Source organism: Lepus europaeus, chromosome 22, assembly GCF_033115175.1.
Source record: "Lepus europaeus isolate LE1 chromosome 22, mLepTim1.pri, whole genome shotgun sequence".
Taxonomy (NCBI): Eukaryota; Metazoa; Chordata; class Mammalia; order Lagomorpha; family Leporidae; genus Lepus; species Lepus europaeus.
The window spans coordinates 28,348,383-28,369,235 of record NC_084848.1 but is presented as its reverse complement, the minus strand read 5'-3'; the positions used below and the strand labels follow the sequence as shown (position 1 = coordinate 28,369,235).

The 20,853-nt window shown below is 53.3% G+C and overlaps 1 protein-coding gene across 2 annotated transcripts in view; it reads right to left on the bottom strand.

Annotated features, from left to right (window-relative positions):
* LOC133751222 (zinc finger protein DPF3-like) overlaps positions 1 to 20,158 on the bottom strand; it is a 239,582-nt gene extending 219,424 nt beyond the window's left edge. Inside the window, exon 1 of one of the 2 annotated variants that reach the window (XM_062181111.1) lies at positions 20,063 to 20,158. In XM_062181111.1, the coding sequence (XP_062037095.1) occupies positions 20,063 to 20,094 (32 nt within the window). In that variant the 5' untranslated portion in view covers positions 20,095 to 20,158. The remainder of the gene's footprint in view (positions 1 to 20,062) is intronic. The other variant, XM_062181112.1, reaches the window with a different exon arrangement.
* Between the last annotated feature and the right edge of the window lie 695 nt (positions 20,159 to 20,853).

Sequence of the window (20,853 nt, the reverse complement as noted above, 5' to 3'; positions counted from 1 at the left end):
GCACAGTTTTTCATGATGTTCATTCCCCACAGACTTTTTGAAGACCTGTCCTGACAGGATTCACAGCTCACTCCAGCGAGGGCCCCCAGGCAACTGGATGGGGAGGGTCCTCCCCACTGGGGGACAAGGGTGACAGTGCCCAACTGCCCCTGGGGCCTCCTTTTGGCCTTCAGAGTTTAAATGTGTCCCAGGAATTGGCTGCCAAACTAGGGTGCCACTCAAAGCAATCTGGCCCCCGCAGCCTCTCCCATTCTTACTGTCTCTTCATGGACCCCCCAATTCCCACCCAGCCAAATATGCCTCCCACCGACCAGCCCGTGCTGGGAAAGGAAGGGCAGTCTCTGAGTAACACAAGAAATGCATTCACTTCGTGCACAGCCGGTTCACGTACGAGGCTCCCCAGCCTCACCTCCACTGAGCCTGCCTTCTAAGCTCGGCTCAGAGCCCATGGAAACCTTTGCTGACATCCCAACCACAGAACTCACTCTCTGTCCCCCAGTTTCTTGGATGCCCCAGGGCCTAGACCACACTTCCTGCGGCTTGGGTCTCTTCTCACAGGTGCACCCTGCGCTGTGTATAAGCCCTGCCCTCTTCTTTCCCTGCCCCTACCTACTCTTCCTTCCGTGCCCTTCCCATACTCTTTTGATCAAGGTGTTACCCACAGGGGCAGGGGAAGATGGAAGTGGGGAGCAGATGAAGGGGACAAGGGGTCGGAAGAGACCCTAGGCTGGAGGCGCGCACCTTGACAATAAGCCTTAAGTGGATCCTTCCTCTCTCCAGGGCTCAGAGGGCCTTGGGGCAGCTTAGCGCTGAGTTCAGAAATGAAACAAGACATGGAAAGCAAAGGCAAAAGAAAAGGGGAGCCAGGGGCTTTTTCTCCCTGGGAATTTGGAAGGCCGCCGTGAAGCCCAGGGGGAGAGAGGCCAGGAGCCTGGGCTGCTGGCCCCAGGCCTCAGGGCAAGCCAGAGACGTTTCCTGGCTTGTGTGTTGTCCAGACACGTCCATCTAGGCAGCATAGGAGCCAGACATTCAGGACAACCCGGGGGCACTAACAAAGATCATCCCGCCAGCCAGCGCTGTGGCCTAATAGGTTAACCCTCTGCCTGCCCCACTAGCATCCCATATGAGTGAAAGTTCAAGTCCCAGCTGCTCCACTTCTGATCCAGCTCCCTGCTAATGCCTTGGGAAAGCAGAAGATGGCTCAAATCCTTGGGCCTCTGCACCCACATGGGAGACCCAGAAGAAGCTCCTGGCTCCTGGCTTTGGATTAGCCTAGCTCCAGCCATTATGGCCATTTGGGGAGTGAACCAGCAGATAGAAGATATGTTCCCATCGAGTGGAGCACCTCCTGCCTGTGGCACTCAGGACATCCAACACGTTCAAAGCAGGTAAAGGGTGAGAACAAATGACAGCCAGACAGGGACCAACAGTGTTGGGGCCTCCTTGTTGGACAGATCATAAAATAATGGAACCAGAGTCCTACTGCTCTGAGAATAGCAAGAGTTGGCTAGGTCTCAGAAGGGTCCCAAGATTCAGATTCATACCCAGATAGGCTCCATCCCCTGCACCCCATGCAACACTATCCAACAAGCAGACCCTCAGATGCATGAATTGCAATCTTTTATTTTTTATCTTTTCACCCCATTTTTCTATGAACTCTTCAAAGACCCCTCATAATGCCCCCTGGAGGACTCTGGACCAGGGCACCATGGGAACTTTGCACATGCCACAGCACTCCACAGTGTTCTTCCCAGCACAGCTGACCTAAAATCCAATGGTCCTAAGCCGCTCCCCAGCCCCCAGAGATGTGTGTAATTAGATAAAATGAGGACAGAAAACGTCTGTGTATCTGTGATACTGGGATGGCTGCCCAGGAAGGTAATGAGCACCAGGACCGACCCAGGCAGCCCCGTGTACGCCCTCTGCACGTGGGGGCCCAGGGAGAGGAGGTGCAAATACAACATGACCTTTCCGAGTTGACATTCTTGTACGGTTTTGATCCTGTGGCCTATATTTTGTGCCACATCAGCATTTTCCTGGGCTTTCAGCATGAAAGGTGTCCAGCGGTCCAGGATCTGAACTCAAACTTGACTCTGGGAGCGTAAAGACTCAAGTCTTCATCTTGCCCTGATACAGGCTTCGCCAAGGGGGTACCTTCTTCCAGACAGCCATCAACACAGGAAGAGGGCTCATGGAAACTACAGTGGGGTAAGAGCCAGTGTTGGGGCACAGCGGGCAGCACCACAGCCCAGATGAGCACCAGCTCCAGTCCAGGCTGCTCCACTTCTGATCTAGCTCCCTGCTAATGCACCTGGGAAAGCAGTGAAAGATGGCTCAACTACCTGGGCTCCTGCAACCCATGTGTGAGACCAGGATGAAGCTCCAGGCCCTTGTCCATTTGGAGAGTGAACCAGTGGATGGAAAATCTGTCTCTCCCTCTCTTTCTGTAAATCTGTCTTTCAAGTAAATAAATACTTTTTTAAAAATCAAATATATAAATAAATCTTTAGAAAGAAAAAAAAAAAGACATTAACAACGCTTGATCCACATCTTTCCCGAAATGACAGATGAAGGTTCTCAGTGACCCTCAGGCCATCTTCCTTGTTTCGGAGTCAAGCGAAACAGCACTGTACACAACTGGGAGGCTGAGTCACAGGCGAACTATGTATCCAGGCATCGATACTGTGGACATATACAGAAGGCAGACTCCCAAAGAACATGTGTTTGCAACAGTGATGGGGCTAGTTCCCTCCAAAGCTCATTAGAACAGGCAGGGGGCTGGCGCCACGGCTCACTAGGCTAATCCTCTGCCTGCGGCACCAGCACTCTGGGTTCTAGTCCTGGTTGGGGCGCTGGTTCTGTCCCGGTTGTTCCTCTTCCAGTCCAGCTCTCTGTTGTGGCCCGGGAAGGCAGTGGAGGATGGCCCAAGTGCTTGGGCCCTCCACCCACATGGGAGACCAGGAGGAAGCACCTGGCTCCTGGCTTCAGATCAGCACAGTGCGCCGGCCACAGCAGCCATCGGGAGGTGAACCAAGGAAAAAAGGAAGACCTTTCTCTCTGTCTCTCTCTCTCTCACTGTCTAACTCTGCCTGTCAAAAAAAAAAAAAAAGAACATGCAGGAGACTCTCGCCACTCCATGAACCATGTCACTACTCTGCATCTCTGGTCTTCTCCACCTTATACGCCCAGAAAGTCCTCCCATGTCAATAAGGCTAAGGGAAACCTCATACACAACTAAGCACACAGCAGGCACTCATTAAAAATGTGATTGACTTGGCAGTGGCTACTCACAAGCCCTAGGTAACTTAGCCCCAGAAAGAAAGCAAAACAGAAAGGTCTCTACTCCCCCAGGAGCCCAAGGGGGACAGCCCAGGTTTTCACAGCCCAGAGCTGAGGATGAAGTGGGAAAAGCAAGCGAGGTTGTCACCGGTCACAGCTGCACGTCCTCCACTCAAGTAAGGCCAAGCCTGCCTCTGCTTTCTGACACCTGAAACTGAAGAGCTTTTGCAGAGGAACTTTTGCAGAAGTTTGCCTTTTCCAAACTTCTGCCATCAAGGGAGAGAATGAGAAACATCAACTCTAAAGGGCCCCCACCCACTCACCCGCCTCTAGAATAAATTTTGTAAAGGGGGGGCTCACATTTGGCCCAGCAGTTAAGCCAAATGTGTTATGGGGTGCCTGTGTAACACATGAGAGTGCCTGGGAAGCCCCAGCTCTACTCCTGAGCTCAGCTTCCTGCCAGTGCACATACTGGGTGGCAGCAAGTCATGGCTCAACTACCTGGGTCCTTTCCACCCACGTGGGAGACTTAGAGAGAGTTCCCAGCTACTGGTTCAGCCTGGCCCAGCTCCAGCTTTTTGTGGACATTTTGGGGGTGAACCAGAGGATGGGAAATCTCTCTCTCTCTCTCACTTCCTCATCTCTCAAATGAATTTTTAAAACAGAAGGTTAGAAGAAAGGTAGGAGGGGCCGGTGCTGTGGCTCAGCAGGTTCGAGACTTGGCTGCTCCACTTCCCATCCAGCTCTCTGCTATGGCCTGGCAAAACAGTAGAAGATGGCCCAAGTCCTTGGGCCCCTGCACCAGCGTGGGAGACCCGGAAGAAGCTCCTGTCTTCCGATAGGTGCAGTTCCAGCCATTGCGGCCAATTGGAGAGTGAACCATCAGATAGAAGACTCTCTCTCTCTCTCTCTCTCTCTCTCTCTCTCTCTCTCTGTCTCTCTCTGCCTCTCTTCTCTCTGTGTAACTCTGACTTTTGAATAAATTAATAAATCTTCAAAAAGAAAGAAAGAAAGGTAGGCAAGCAGATCAGTATGCCTACCTGCTGGCTTCATTCATTCAGTTATTCCAGATATTTCCTGAAGCAATGTGATAGATCCTAGAGATCTGCTTCCAGGGCTTTCCATTATAACTAACTGCAGTTAAGGACTGCAGGGGCTGAGAGAAGAGTACATGCAAGACTGTGTGGTCAAGGGCAAATGTGGTCAACTCTGAGGGTCAGCAAGGGCTGTGCCAGGACCAGGGGCCACGCAGGCAGACACATACAGTGCATCTGGGCCAGCCTGAGGCTGGAGGACAATCCCACTACCACTTAGAGGAGCCACAAGAAGTTTGGTGCAACACAGGGGAGAGGATGAGGAGGGGCTGTCCCTCTGGGCAGGCTAACAAGTGCACCAGCACCTCCCACACTGAGGCTTTCCCTGGAGCCTGTGGACCACCAGGCACCCATGGGTGGCTCCGTGCAGGCTGCGAACCCCATAAAACCACATGCAGATGTTCACGCTCACACCTCTTTCTATGGAGATGACCCTTGGTATAGGGCTCTTGAAAGGGCCAAGGCGAAGTAGAAACACCCAAGAGGACCAAGGAGCCAAATGCTAGCCTATGTCTCCTTCACTGTCTCCTAGGCATCACCGAGCACCTCACATCACAGGTTTGTCAGAACTAACAGGATGAGAGGAGCCTATAGGAGGTGGGAAGAAATCACCACTCTCCCACCAAAACAGGCCATCTGTGAGTAATGACCCAGTATGCCACAGTGCCACTCCCCCACCACCCAATCCAGTCCTGGGGCACACTTTGAAAACCTTGGGCCAGAGGCACAGTGCAGTAGGTTAGGCCACCACTTGCAATACCAGCATCCCGTATCAGAGTGCCAGTTCCAATCTAGCTTTCTGCTAATGAGCCTGGTAAGGCAGCAGATGATGGCCCAAGTGCTTCCTCCCATGTGGGAGCCCCAGATGGAGCTCCAGGCTCCCGGTTTCAGCCTGGCCTAGCCCTGGCCACTGCAGCCATTTGGAGTCAACCAGCAAATGAAAGATCTCTTTCTTCTTCTTTCCCTCTCAGTATCTCTCTCTCTCTTTCTCTCTCTCTCTCTCTCTCTCTCTCTCTCTCTCTCTCTCTCCATAATTAAAGGGAGGGAGGGAGGGAGGAAGAAAGCCAATACCTCTTTCCAAAAAGGCACATGGAAAAGTGTCTTCCCAGCCTCCTGTTTGCAAGCCACTGTTGCAAATCCAAGTCCCTAACTGTGGATGCGAGTCACCCAGGGCAATTCACTGCAGTGCCCACATCAGCCTCAAACTTTAGTTGGCAGTTGCCTAGCAACAAGTAACCCTGAAGATACATCCCCAAACCGAGATGCCAAGGAGGGCATTCTGTGGACAAGTTGGTTCTGAAAACCAGGCCCCTGCAGAATTCTGTCTGCCAGGCCTCTCTGGGGCTGCCTGGGGAAGGAGCAGCCTGCACAGCAAAATGAAGCTGGGAGGGGAGCCGGGAAGGTGTGCGGCTGGGCGTGTGATTTCCCAGCACAGGGAGCAGGCGCGAGAAGGGGAAGTGAGGAGTGAAGGAGGAGACAGCTTCGATGAAGAAGGCGACAGGCGCCTCTTCACATTCTCGTTCAGATCGCGCCTACGGTTGCTCTTCCAAGCACTGCTGAGCAGATCCAGCCATGCCTGAGGAGGCAGCAAGTGGCATGAAGACAGCAGAAGCTACACCCAGGCCTGCCGCGGAGCCATCACCCTGCAGCAGCTCCCAGAACCCCACTGACCTCTGTAAGGTCAGGTGGCCAGGATGACAGGCCTCCAACGACAACATAAGAGTGCAGCCCCAGAAGCAGGGGTTGGTTTGTTTTTTTTGTTTTTTTGTTTTTTTTTTTTTAAGATTTATTTGATTTATTTGAAAGACAGAGTTACAGAGAGAGGTAGAGACAGAGAGAGGGGTCTTCTACCCGCTGGTTCACTCCCCAGATAGCCGCAACGGCCGGAGCTGCGCCGATCCAAAGCCAGGAGCCAGGAGCTTCCTCCGGGTCTCCCACATGGGTGCAGGGACCCAAGGACTTGGGCCATCTTCCACTGCCCTCCCAGGCCACAGCAGAGAGCTGGATCGGAAGAGGAGCAGCCGGGACCAGAACTGGAGCCCATATGGGATGCCAGCGCTTCAGGCCAAGGCTTTAACCCACTAAGCCACAGTGCCACCCCACCTACCCACCCAGAAGCAGTTTTTAACCAGCTCTCCAGGGCAGCTCACTCCCTTACATGGGCTGCAAGTGCAAAGAATAAAGAAACCGGACTTCAGACAGAGCCCTCAACCACTGCTGTGTTCCCCAAATGTCTGCAACAGCCGGGGCTGTGCCAGGCCAAAGCCAGATGCTGAGAATTCAATCCAAGTCTCCCTGCGAGTGGTAGGGACCCAGTCACTTCAGCCATCACCATTGCTTCCCCAAACTGAGATGCCAAGAAGGGCATTCTGTGGACAAGCTGGTTCTGAAAACCAGGCCCCCACAGAATTCGGTTGCCAGGCCTGGGGAAGGAAGTTAATTTCTTCCCAGCACTAGCAGGAAGCTGGATGAGGAGATGGAACTGGGTAGCAGAGCCAGCTCCTCCGGGTGGGATGCAAGCATCTTAAATGGTGTCTCAACCGCTAGGTAAACGCTTGCCTTCCAAAATACTTTTTTTTTTTTTTTTTACAGGCAGAGTGGACAGCGAGAGAGAGAGAGAGACAGAGAGAAAGGTCTTCCTTTGCCGTTGGTTCACCCTCCAATGGCTGCCGCAGCCGGCGCACCGCGCTGATCCGAAGGCAGGAGCCAGGTGCTTATCCCGGTCTCCCATGAGGTGCAGGGCCAAAGCACTTGGGCCATCCTCCACTGCACTCCCGGGCCATAGCAGAGAGCTGGCCTGGAAGAGGGGCAACCGGGACAGAATCCGGCACCCCGACCAGGACTAGAACCCAGTGTGCCGGCGCCGCAGGTGGAGGATTAGCCTGTTGAGCCACGGCGCCAGCCCCAAAATACTTTAATGAAAAGCTCAGACACACCTTCAACTGAGAGGTGAGACTGGGTCTCTAAAGATGAATTTCCAATCCAAACCATCTAACGGGCCGACAGCGGGCGCCTCCCTCTGCCTGCGCCGCTGACGGTGAGAAGCTTGGGAAGACTGTCTTCTTTGGAAGCCATCAGCCCTTTGAGAGGTCTCAGGGGGGTCAGGGGAAAGGGTGGGTACTCCTATCAGTCTGGAAGCAATTCGGGAAGAACAAACGCGGAAGTCAAACAACAACAAATAAGGCGGATATAAATCCAGATAAAATATTAAAATCATTAAAGGCCTGCTGCTCCCTGAAGATTGGGAAAAATGAAGGGAGTTAATTAAAAGCAATATCCACGCACTGCTGAGCCGGCTGGGCCTGATCAATCAACAGCTGTGTTGGAGGGCAGGCCAGGGGCTTCAGGCTGGGGCGGCCAACAGGGGCGCGGGGTTCTGCCACAGAGCTGACTGTGACGGCAAACTGGACATGGTGACGTAAGTTTCGTTGTTGTAGTAAACATTTTATGACCACTGAATAAAGTTGTTCTTCGGCGAGATGAAAATGATCAGCTTGGAAAAGGGCAGCCTGGGAGACACAGGCCAAGGGGTCTGGTTCACAACACACTCGGGGTGCTGATGTCCACATCCCCGGTACTGACCCCAAAGACAGGGCTACTGGATTTTTCTCTCTACCGGACCTGCAAAGGTAGGTGTGTGTTTGCCTTCTGCAACCACTTGGCTTGTGTTTGTCTGGGAGACGGGGGGAGGCAGTGCAGTCAGGAAAAGGAACAGAGAGGAAGAGGAGACAGGAAAGAGACAATACCCCCAGCCCCCAAAATTCCCACAGCTGATCCAAGCCAGACTTTTCGCACGAAACTAAAAGGTCAGCAGAAATGGCGGGAACTCTTTATCTATTTTTCTTTTATTTCCTTCTTTCCTCCTTTTTTCCTTCCTTGCAGATAAAGTTGGTTTTTTATTTTAAACAAACAAACAAACAAAAAACCAGGTCAGAATCGGAATTTTCAGGCCCCGTCCAAGTCAAAAAGAGTGCGATTTTAGAAGGGGCAGAAACCCAGGCCTTTCTCCAGGGGAAAGCCTCTAGTTCCTCCTTGATGAAAATATAATCAAGAGAAATGATTGGGGGAAAGTGTTTTTTCTCCTCCATAGAATTGGGATTGGAAGGGGAGTGTGTGCATGGGGAAACATAAGGAATTATGCATTTGGATATGCATTTTAATTAGGTGGACAGAAGCAGCCGCCTGTTAATTTTTCTTGCTTGTTTCCACTTAGCATTCATCACAGGCAGAACTACCATAGAGCGCTCCCACGATAATAGATGGTTCTGCATTGGCTAAGTCCTCAGGGAAAATAATTAGCAGGAGAGAATATATTCTCTGCACTCCCACTGCCCCATCCACCCTGCCCTCCCCCGTCTCCGGCACCAGGGCACCTCCCCTCTCCCTGCCCCCCACCCCACCCCAGCTGACAGTGGCGGCCCTGGAGAGGCCTAGGGGAGCAGTCAGCTCTCCAGTTTACAAGCACATTTCCTTTGCCCTGCCAGGGAGCAAGAGTCTAGGAGGAGGAACAGACAAGCCAGAGGCCCTCCTTGGAGCGGGAGCTCCTAGGCACAGCGCAAAAGGCTGCTAAGTTGCTTGGTTCTGTGGGTCAGGTTGGCCATGGCTATTGCCCAGGGCAGGAGAAGGAAGCTCCAGGAGGGTGACAGCTCTCACCAAGCGCCACAGGCAACAGATGATAATCTGTACCGTGGCTGGGTCAGCTCTACCGAAGAAAGGATGAGAGTTTTGCTTAAATTTTTGCTGATTTTTATAAAGTAAAAGCACATTGTAGCTTTGCAGCAAGAATGAACTTGAGAGGGCCCATGCTGTGGGGCAGCGGGGTGAAGCCGCTGCCTGCAACGCCAGCATCCCATATGGGCACCAGTTAAGAGTCCTGGCTGCTCCACTTCTGATCCAGCTCCATAATGCACCTGGGAAAGCAGAAAGCAGGGGAGGATGGCCTTAGTGCTTGGGCCCCTGCCACCCACGTGAAAGAGCTAAATGAAGCTCCTGGCTCCTGGCTTTAGCCTGGCTCAGCCCTGGCCATTTTAGCCATCTGGGGAGTGAACCACTGGATGGAGGCACTCGCTCTCTCTCTTGCTGTAACTCTTTCAAATAAATAAATCTCATTTTTACAAAGTGAATCTGAAGCATTTCCAAGACTCGCAACCAAAATCCAACTCCAAAATGCTAAGCTCTGATTCCCACCACAATGTCCCCACAGCCTAGGAGTAGTTTCCCATACAGCTCCACGCTGGCCACTGGCCTCCCTGTTCACCTGCAGATTCAAGCTCCAGCCCCACCCTCCGTCACCTCCTCCCTCCCAGCGGTCTCCACTGAAGGACAAGGACCCGAGCCCAGGTTCCCAGAAGAGCGCTCCTCTCTGCCCGAGGGGCTGCTCTGTCCTCTGCCTCTTTGAGAAGACTCATTCAGGGCTGGGTCGGGAAATGAAGGGAGGGCTCCCCCGGAGCTCATCTTCTCACCTATTTCAAGGCCAGACAATGGGAAAACCCCATCAAGATCCAGGGTTTCACATTTCCCCAGAAGCAAAGATTACACTCGAAATGTAATGCCAGAAACATTGCATATTTTCGTTTGAATCTTCGAAATAACATTTAACAGATTAGGTATGGCTGACTCTCTGAGAAGGCCTCAGCCTGCTCCAGGAAACTCTCCAGTTCTCCCATCACACCGCACAGCTGTGCTTTCTGCCTTCTGAAACGTCTTCACGTCCATTATTTCATCTGGGCCCCTCGCCGGTGAGCAGGGCTGGGTGCGAGGGAACGGAAGAGACAGGAGGTGCGAGCTCTTCTCATTGACGGAAAGACAGGCTGGATTTGCTACCTCTTTTTAAAATATGCTATCGTTTTATCATTTAACCTTTTTTATTCATATGTAATACTTACACATTTTATGGAGGTACAGTGCAATTTCAGCACATATACACAGCATCGACGGATCTGCTGGCCTCTCATTTTCCTATATTTCAGCGTGTTTGGAGACTGCAGGCTCCTCTCCCACTTCTTTATACAGAATATAACGCAGTGTTGTGAGCTGCAGTCACGTAGCCACCTCGCTATACTGTGGGACACCAGGACTTGCTACTTCTCTCTGCTCGGTACCTGTTATCCAACCTCCCTCTACCACCTCCCCCACCCTCCCAGCTGCTCCTGATCACTATTCTAAGTTCTGAACTACTTTGTTTTTTGTTTTTTGGGTTTTTTTTATATTTCCATATATGACCAAGAACATACAGTATTTGTCTTTTTGTGTCTGGCTTATTTCACTTAACATAATGACCTCCAGTTCCATTCATTTTGCTACAAATGACAGAATTTCATTCTCTTTGTGGCTGAATAAAAGCCCATTTTTTATACATACACATTTTATATATATATAAACTGTATCCATTTATCCATCAATGGATAACTTGGTTGATTCCATATCTTAATAATACTCATATTATTGGTAGAAATTCAAATTAGCATAGCCATCATGGAGAACAGCATAGAAGTTCCTCAACAAAAGTCCCATATGACCCAGCTATCCCACTTCCGGGTATATACCCAAAGGAATTGAAGTCAGCATAGGAGACATCAGCACTCCTGTGTTGGTGGCTGCACTAACTTGTGACCCTGTGACCTCTTGACTCTCTCTGCACTGTCCTGTCACCTGTGTGCTCCCTCCCACCCCCATGTGCCTAGGGAGTCTTCACTCCAAGCCTCACCAAGCAGCTATGAACCTGGAACCTCCCCAGACGCAAGCCCTGAACCCCAACAAGGAGCCCCTGCTCTGGAGTGAAAGGCGGTACAAAGGGAAGGCAACCGTTGTGCCTGGTGACAGCCATAGGTGAAGATAATCTCTGGGTTCCAGTGCATTTGCTCCCAGAACACAGTGGCATGCCCATAGTGGGGATGGGGAAGAGCTGAATTCTGTAGCACTATCAGTATTTTTTAAGGTTTATAAGGTGGAGATTGCTTGTACAATCTAGAAACTAAGGCCCTAAATGTTAAAGACTCCAATAATGAAGGGTATCTAGGCATAGCCCTGTAAGAATTGCAAACAAGGACTCAGATACTTCTACACCAATGTTCATAGCAGCACTGTTCACAATAGCCATAAGGTGAAAGCAACCCTAGTGCCCACCAGCAGATAAACGGATAAACAAAATGTGTATCTACATACAATGGCCATAAAAAGGAATGGAGTTCTGACGCACGCCACAACGTGGACAAGCCATGAAGACATTATGCTAAGTGAAATAGGTCAGACACAAAAGGACAAATATTGCGTGAATCCACTTACATGAAATGCTTAGAACAGGCAAATGTGTACAGACAGAAAGCAAACTGATGCTTACTGGGAGCTGTGGGAAACAGGGAATGGAGAGGGCATTGTTTAGTGAGTCCAAGGTTTCTGTTCAGCATAATGGAAAGTTCTGGAAATGTATAGTGGTGATGATGGTACAACAGTATTAATGTACTTAACATGACTGAACTGCACACTTGAAATGGCTAAAACGATGTTTTATATATATGTGTGTGTGTATATATATATATATATATATTCCCACAATAAAACCAAATTAAGGGGAGCCCCTCTCTCCTGGAAGACAGGGTGACTATTTTGCTTTTTCTCAGTTCAAGTCTCAGAGTTCACACACCAGCTTCTGTGCACTCTCTGACGGTTTTTCAGCCCCTTCTTCCTCCTTTAGTGTTGCAGAAAATTGCCAAGGGGCTTTTCAACCAAAGGAAAGGCAGAAGATAATTACCCCAGTGGGATCTGGGATGTTCTGAAGGCACGTCATTCAGGGAGAGGCAGTGAATTCCAGAGTAGACACTGCAACACACACCCAGGTGAGGGTCAGAGCCTGCACGTCCAGCTCCCGGGCACCTCCCTTTGCTCAGCAGTAACACGCGGGGCACAGAGGAAGCTCACTGAGACATCAGTACAGGTCCACCGACTTCAGCTCACTGAAGAGCCAGGTTCTGCAGCTGCCCCAGTGGAAGTGAAACAAGCACTGTATTTCCATGTTAACTGGTTTGGGTGTCATGGCAGGGCAGGAAACCAGAGACTCTGGATAAATGGAACCCAGACGAGTAGCTGGATGTGTGGTTGCCCTTCATCTATCTGCCAACACTGCACATTTTAAACAGCAAGGAAAAGGCAGATACTACCTATAATTCCAGTCTTTTTCACAAGCAACAAACTTTCTGAGCACTTCTAAATATCACAATGGACCAACTGGTCTTGGAGCTCCTCCTTCTTCTCTCATCGGTCTCTGGTTGGGGTGATGATGAGAAGCACAGGGCGCCAAAGGAAGAATCAGAGGAAAATCCTTCATTCTAAACGGCCCAGCCCAGCCTCCTCAGTCTCAGGCTCTGAGAAGGGACAGGAAGTTCTGACCACAATAGAAGCAGGTGTGGGAGCGCCATGTGGCAAGATTGGGCCAGAGATGGTGAAACTGAGGGAGCGTCTCCCAGTCTCATGATTCCCTTAGGGCCACACTTTAAAAACAAGAAAGAATGTGAACTCTGGCCCCTGACCGTTCTCCTCATCGACCGAAGGAAGAGCCAGGAAGGTTTTACTCGGAAGGAATTTCAGCAATCACACTCATCTTTAAGACAAGGAACACGCAGCCCAGAGAAGCTACGTGTCCAGCAACACGTGGCCAAGTTGGTGGCAGGGCTGGGAACCCAGCTCGAGGCACTGGAGTCCTCTCCGGAGCTTTTTCTCGTCCGTTACTCTGAAGTCACCAAGGTCACCAGGACAACCCACTGGTGAGAAACAAACATGAGAGGGTGACACAGCCACGACAATAGCTGGTGAAAAAGTTCAGGGACGGGGAAAACTTTCTGCTGGAACTTGTGATTGCAGATAAAAGGAACAGCAGATTTCCCCGGTGAGTAACAACATCAGTGGAGCCCATCAGTTCACAGCAACCCGTCATGGTCACTGTCCCTGGATTGGGGGGTAGGGGTGGGCACAGGGTACAAATAGCAGGTTAGACATGGGTCATCATTATTCCCCAGGCTCAGAACAGAGCCTGAAGCTGGGGGGACCACTCAATGTGGGTTACCTGAACCCAGTTATTAGGAACTCCAAGTTTAATCCCCTCACCTCTTCGGGCTCCCTGAACGTTGGCTGCCTCGAGGCTTCAGTCTCTCGCCCTGCCACCTGCCCCCACGGCGCACAGACGCACACCTAGAAATCCTCCAGTCTGCTCTTCCTTTCCCACCCCCAACCCCCAACACCTCCTAACCACTGCTTTTAAAACTCTAATGCAAATCACAAGCTTCAAAAACCTTCCCTCGGTGACAGTTTTACGATGCTAGCTCCACTCATCCGTATGGTTTGGCAGAGTGTGAAACACCAGTAACCAGACCAATAAGAAAAACAAATCACAAAAACACTACAACACCTCATCTCTCCCCAGTCACGGACACAACTAGAAAAACCTTGGGAACTCGCGGTGGATCCTGCTATCGGCCTCTCTTGCCCTGAGACAACCATCAGGGCAGAGCTGCAGACCACACAGCAGCTTTATCCACTCAGCCACCTCTCTTCCTCCCCCACCCCCTCTTTATCTTTCCTTGTTAAATACCTTCATATTCAAAGACTATTTAAAACTAGGGTCATGCTTACATAAGACTCCTGATGGAAAATCGTAGCCAAGCAAAAAATATTTCAGTGGTTGCGGGATTCTTTTGGCCAGAGGTTTGCCACATTTGGCTACATTTCTATGTTCTGGTGACTTTCAAAACACTCAGAAACCACAAAAGTTACTTTGCAGAGGCTGGGATAATAAACAGGCCTGGCTTCCGGGGCCTCTTTAGGACTCGGCTCCCACTGCCACGAGGATCCCCAGAGCTGCACTTTGAAGACCACAGCCTCAGTCTCAGTTCCCAACCTTTTTCTGACCCAGGTTGAAAATGAAATATGCTACGGGCACGTGTCTGACGGCAGCTAAGACGCCGGCATCCCACCTTGTAACGGCTGGGTTCAAGGACCCCCTCCACTTCCAGTTCCAGCTTCCTGCTGAGGCAGACCCTGGAAGGCAGTGGTGACGATTCAAGTAATTGGGTTCCTGCCACCCACATGGAAGACCAGCCCCAGCCATTGCGGGCATTTGGAGAGTGACCCAGGGCACGGGAGTGTTCTCTCTCATAAATAAATAAATAATCAATCTTTAAGCATGCTGACCATGGCATTTTATTTTTGGCATTGATCTGAGGAGACAGCCCTGAAACAGCTTTAGATATTACGGTCTTTCTCAGATGCACACAAATTCTAGCTACCTGCATGATTCCAAAACACAGAGCAGGGTATGAAGTCTCCAACCAAGCAGCCTCCGAATTCCAGCCCACCTCAGGGGTCTGAGCAGCTCCCATGCACTGCTACACTCAGATGTCTCCCAGGGGGTCTCACAGGCTGACCCTGTGACAATGCCTCCTCTGGGATTCTGGCACAAATGAATCACCCAGGCATTCACCCCACTGAAAAGTAATGCAAGCTGATGAAGGCTACAGAAGTGAGGGCTTTCCTGTGGGGGTAACCAGAGCAAAGGGACACGAAGGTTCTTTAGCACCTGTTAGCTTCAGATGTCCAAGGGTCCTTTTTCATACAGAGCTAAAATCACATCCATAGAAGGCTGCTGCAAGTCCCTGAGTCCCAATCACTCCTGTCCACTTAGTACCTGCCCACATCCCACCCCACCCCATCCCAAAACAGCCAAGAGGAGAGCAGAACCAAGAATGTGGCTCTCTCGTTCCTCTCTGAAAACGAAGGGCCGAGGTGAGAGTGGGGCCACACGCACAAGCACCTGGGATTAGAATGCACTTCATGGCCAGCGCCGCAGCTCAATAGGCTAATCCTCCGCCTGCGGCGCCGGCACACCAGGTTCTAGTCCCAGTCGGGGCGCCGGATTCTGTCCCAGTTGCCCCTCTTCCAGGCCAGCTCTCTGCTATGGCTCGGGAAGGCAGTGGAGGATGGCCCAAGTCCTTGGGCCCTGCACCCGCATGGGAGACCAGGAGAAGCTCCTGGCTCCTGGCTTCAGATCAGCGCAGTGTGCCGGCCGTGGCGGCCATTGGAGGGTGAACCAATGGCAAAAAGGAAGACCTTTCTCTCTGTCTCTCTCTCTCTCTCTCTCTCACTGTCCACTCTGCCTGTCAAAAAAAAAAATTAAAAAAAAAAAAAAAAAAGAACGCACTTCATTCAGATCAGAGAACGTGGGAGGTGAAGTCTGCAGGCCCATCTGCACACAAGACCTGGGCTTAGTAAGTGCACTCACTGCCCCAGAGCTATGGGACATAAACACACAACTCCCAGCCCGAGCAACTCCTTACAACGCAGAATTTCAATACAATCATGAGAGTGTGTATGTGTGTGTGTGTGTGTTCACAGTTGCAAGCAGGACAAAATAGTTTACTGGTCTCATTCTTTATAAATAAGTAATTACAGGAGGCAAAGCCATGTTGATTTATATGGAATAATTAAATAATAATAGCAGTTATTCTTTTCTAAGTAGGCAGTTATAATAATAGATACATATGTGCATAATCAAGTCTGGCAGAAGGTGGCAGGCATTCCCAGTTAAGTGAATACCAACTAGGGTTCCGATAACTTAATGAAAGAGTAAGTTGTTTAAGTGTTGGGGGAAGGTGGTGTGCCAGAACCAGAATACTGAGATTAGAACTGACACTAAATGCACTGCTTATGCAGAAATCAACCAGAATATAACAATGTGACTACAGGCGCAAACCCTGGTCAAATCCCCATTCATGTTACCTAAGTGTGTTTGCTTCACTGCAGGGCCGTTCTCTTCAGTGAGAACAAGAGTTCAGATTCCAGCTTCCCGTATCAGAGCCCCTGGTTCAAGTCCCATCTCCGCTTCCAAACCAGCTTCCTGCTAAAGCACATCCTGACAGGCAGCAGATGATGGCTCAGGTACTGGAGTCTCTGCCTAGGTAGAATTCCTGACTCCTGGCTTCAAATTGGCTGAGCCCTGGCTGTTGCAGGCATTTTAGTAGTGGGTCACTGAACGGAAGATCTGTCTCTTTCTTTCAAATAAAAAAATATTTTTAGATTTTAATTTTGGGGGCCAGTGTGCGGTGTATGGGTAAAGCCACTGCCTGCAGTGCTGGCATCTGTTCAGGTGCTAGTTCAAGTCCAGGCTGCTCCACTTCCCATCCAGCCCCCTGCTGATGTGCCTGGGAAAGGAGTGGAAGATGGCCCAAGCCCTTAGGCCCTTCCACACACATGGGAGATAGGGAAGACGCTCCTGGCTCCTGACCAGCCCAGCTCTGGCTGTGGTGGCCATTTTGGGAGTGAACCAGCAGATGGAAGACTTCTCTTTCTCCTCTCTCTCTCTCTCTGTAACCCTGCCTTTCAAATAAATAAATCTTTAACAAAAATTCTAATTTTTAAAATGAGGCTGACACCTACACATCTTCCCTCATTGTAGCTGCTGCTCTGAATAATGTGAACTGTGCATTTACACACCACACATGTCCATCAGTGCTTTCCAATTCCGTTTGTCCAGATGTGACGGCTTGGTGGTGGGGCCACCTGCTGAGTCCCCTTTGTGATCTGATCAGTCCGGGTAGCTCCTGTTTTTGCCTCTAACACTCTGCTGGGCAGTAATAAGATGTTAAAGGCGACGACACAGAGAGAAGCCAGGCTGTCAGCTTCAGAGAGGAAGGGAGTGAAGGGTAGAACAAGGAGGGAAAAAAGGGGGGAGTTGAGGGGAGATCAAAGACCAGCAGGAAGAAAGCCAAACTGCTGAGAGCTGGGGCCCTAAGGAAGACCCCAAAGCAATGAGACTGCAATTGTGCCAGCCAGTTACCCCGGCGAACTGAATTATTGAATGTCCCAAGTGGAAAAGGCCAGGGTAATGAAAAATAGTCCACATTGAGAGTGGACAGAGCCCCAAGTAGGTGCTGCGGGAAACCTGAGCCCGCTTCTCCCTGGTACATTCACTCCACTCCACCCCAGTTCTTCGGGAACCCTTTGTGCGACCAGTTTCTGCAGGGGGCGTCTCTGGTGGTGGCTTTTTTTTTTTTTTTTTTTAAGAGGGAGGGAGGAGGAGGAGAGGGAGAGAGAGGAGATTCATAAAGCACACAGAGAAAATGCTAATGTCGCTCAGCTCCGTTTCATTGTCCAGGAGGGACACAGGAGGGCACAAACATCGCTCTGCAAACCAAGCCCCACGCCCCCGCCCGGGGCACCACCACCAGTCCGTCCCTTCAGCCCGGTGTATCTCGGCGCTTTGTTCTAATTTATCCTATGCATAATTTATTCACGTGCGTGCAGTTTCCCCATCAGCAACTTTCAGCGACAATTGAAATATAGCAAATGTGCTATTAAACAAGTTGTTTTCAAAACATAGATGCGGCTGGCGCCCGTCCCCTGCCCGCGACTTACGCGCGCGGGCTCTCGCGGAAGGAGTTTCAAAAGCACGCAGGGCGCAGGACTCGGCTGGGCGCGCGCATTGTTTACACCACCTCGCCTCCAGGGAAAGGGACTGGGACCGGGGCGGCTAATTATAAATGACCCCGCAGCCCCCACCTAGGAAACACAGGCGGGGCGGGGGAGGGAGGAGACGGGCAGGCAGTGGGGATGTGTGGCAGCGGAGACACAGGACGACGAATACAGCACGACGCACACGTCTCTAATCACCCTGAGTATAATTCAGAACTAATTCTACTTACTAGCCGGCGCTGGACCACCTTCTTCCCGCTTCTCGCCCCTTCCCCCCCCCCAACCCCCCCCCCCCCGCTACAGACACCCTCTCCAGACGCGCACCCTTTCCACGGTCCACAAACAAAAACAAAACCGAGCCACACCGGAGCGCGCGGCGAGCCCCGGGCGCCGGGAGGCTGCGCCCGCCCGCGCGTCAGCGGGCTCCCGGGTAACGAGCGTGCGGCTTTCCCCGTAGGAAGCCCAGGCGGCGCACATGTGAAATAGATTTCTCCAACTTGAGTTTCCCAGGTGGCATCCGCCCGGCTCTGTGGTTTCGGCTGGAAACCGGGAAACTGCTCCTCAGCCGCGGGGCGGGTGCAAACTCAGAGCTTGGGCGGCGTGGCGGCGCGGGCGCCCGGCGGCCGGGATGCGGCGAAGTTACGCCCATTGATTCCGCCGTAAAACAATATCGTCCTCCGGCCAGACGCGGTGGCGTTCGAGTGCGGCGTATCCGAGCTCCTCTCCGAGGAGCCTCGGCGCCCCGGGGCCTCTTCACCGCTACCTACACGCTCGTGAACGCGAAAGCTCTCGTACCTGGGGCTCTCCTGCCCCTGCGCCTCGCCACGGCTTAGAACGGCTGGGAGAGAAGCGGGTGCACGCGCGCCTGACTGCCCCCGTCCGTCCATGGCGCCAGGACCCCCACGACCACTGCCTGGGCCGAGAACCCGGTCTTCCGCGGCAAGAGGAGGCGGGGGCCGGGAAGGGGGGAGGGGGCGTGAGCGCGCATACGCGGAGTTCAGAGAACCAGGGTCAACCCCCACCACGCACTCCGCGTCCCCCACCCACCTACCCACCAGCACCGCACCTGCCTCTGGCCGGCGACCCCCCGCAGCGCGGGGAGGTCCCGGGCAGAGGAGCGCGGCGCCGACCCCAGCCCCTGCCCCGGGCACCCCTCGCCCAGCGACACTAGTTTCCCAGGCCGCCGCCCCCAGCTCTGCGGTCGCGAGCGGACTTGGCGGCTTAACAATTCCACGGACTGGAAGGAAGGAAGGAAGCCAGGACGAATAGCAGGAGGAGGAGGAAGGCAGGCGGTCGGACCTGGGGACTGGCCTCCGCGGGGGCTTGCCCAGCCCGGCCCCCGCCGTCCCGGATCCGGGCGTCCGCTCAAAGTGTCCGCGCGGCAGCCGCAGGCACCTGCCCCTCGCTCGAGCCGGGAGCCCCAAGCGGCCCTTCCGCCCGCTTCGGCAGCTCCCCAGAGCAGGCGACAGCACCTTTCAGGAGACTCGCGGCGTCCCTGCCCCCGGACCCACCCCCCGAATGGACCGGAGTCGAGAACGGGCCCCAGCCAGGGGCAACCGAACACGGTCCGGCGGCCACCCGGAGCGCAGCCCCCGCCGGGGGCCTCCCCGGCCCCGGGGGCTCCCAGGCCCCGCTACGCCCCCGCGGCGCTCTCAACTCCGGAAGGTTTGCACAAACTCCCCTCCGGCGATCGGAAGGCGGCGGGCACCCTGCAAACTCCCGAGCCGCCGCGGCTGGCCGAGAGCCGCGGGGCGGGGGCCGCGGGCTCCGGAGGCGCCGGGCTCCGCCGAGCGCATGGAAGCGTCCCCGGTCTGCCGCTCGCCCCCGGCCCGGCCGCCCCCAGCGCCGCGCTCGCAGCCCGGCCGCGCTGGGCGCTCGGGGGACCGCGCTGTCCCCGGGCTGCCCGCGACCCCCGGGCCGCCGCGCGCGCGCGAGCGCAGGCTCGCCGGCCGCTGGAGCCCCTAGCTGCCGGTCTCTCTCCGGATCCTCCAATTAAGCGGAACGCAAATGTAACAATTTTCTTCTTGTTAATTGCATCTCCTGACATTTCTGCGCGCTGGCGGGGGGGGGGGGGAGATGAAGAAGTAAGAGCCGAAAGAAAAGAGAGAAGCCGCGGCCGCAGCAGGAGGCGCCTGCCCGCGCCGTGCACCGGCCGCGCTGGGCGCGCGGAAGGCGCCTTTTTTTTCATATTGAAACCACGCGGAATATGTACATTTTTGAGTCGTACTTACGCTTTCAGGGGGTTGTGAATGACAGTCGCCATTTTGCTACAATGTAACAGAATATTGTCTGTCTCAGAGTTCTAAAGGTTCGCTCAGGGGAAGCGGAGGGCCAATCAGAGCACGGGATACCGGCCCGCCGGCCAATCGGCGCTGCTGGCCGCCGGGTGGGCGGGGCCTGCGCGGTGGTAGTTATTAGGGGAGCTGTCAAAGCCCAGAGGTCACTCCCTTTTGTAGAGCCCGAGAGCTAGCAGGTCTTAAAGGGGCAGTACCGCGCGAGCCGCTCCCGCCGGGACGGGGCCGAGAGGAGACGCTCCGGGAGAGTGGGCGAGTTTCCTTCGGGTCCCTACTTTCCTAAAATAACTGCAGAGAGTTTGCGCTCCAGGGTGGAAATATTTACATATTGCCAGCAGCCCAGCGGCTCCCATTCATCGGCCGTTCGGCCGCGCACACCGCCGTTCTTCAGCCCCCGCGGGGTCCATCCCCGCGTTCCGGGGCAAAGTTGGAGGGCAGCCGTGGCCCACGCCCAGCAAATCACCGCACGCGTCCAGCCGCTTGCTAAGCGCTCCGGGTGCAGCGGCTTGGGCACGTTCTGGTTCCCCAAGTGTTTTCTTTATCTCGGCCGCCTTCCTCTCCCGGTCTCTTGGAACCGCCGTCGCCGCTGCTGGCGACTCCCGGACAGCAGCTGCCCTGTCCCTGGAGTGTCTCCATGTCAGCCTCGCTGCCGGCTCCAGCCAGGGCTTTCCGTTACATAAGGCTCGGGGGTCACCCTGCGCGGCGCCCCCGCCCCCAGAAACTCCCAG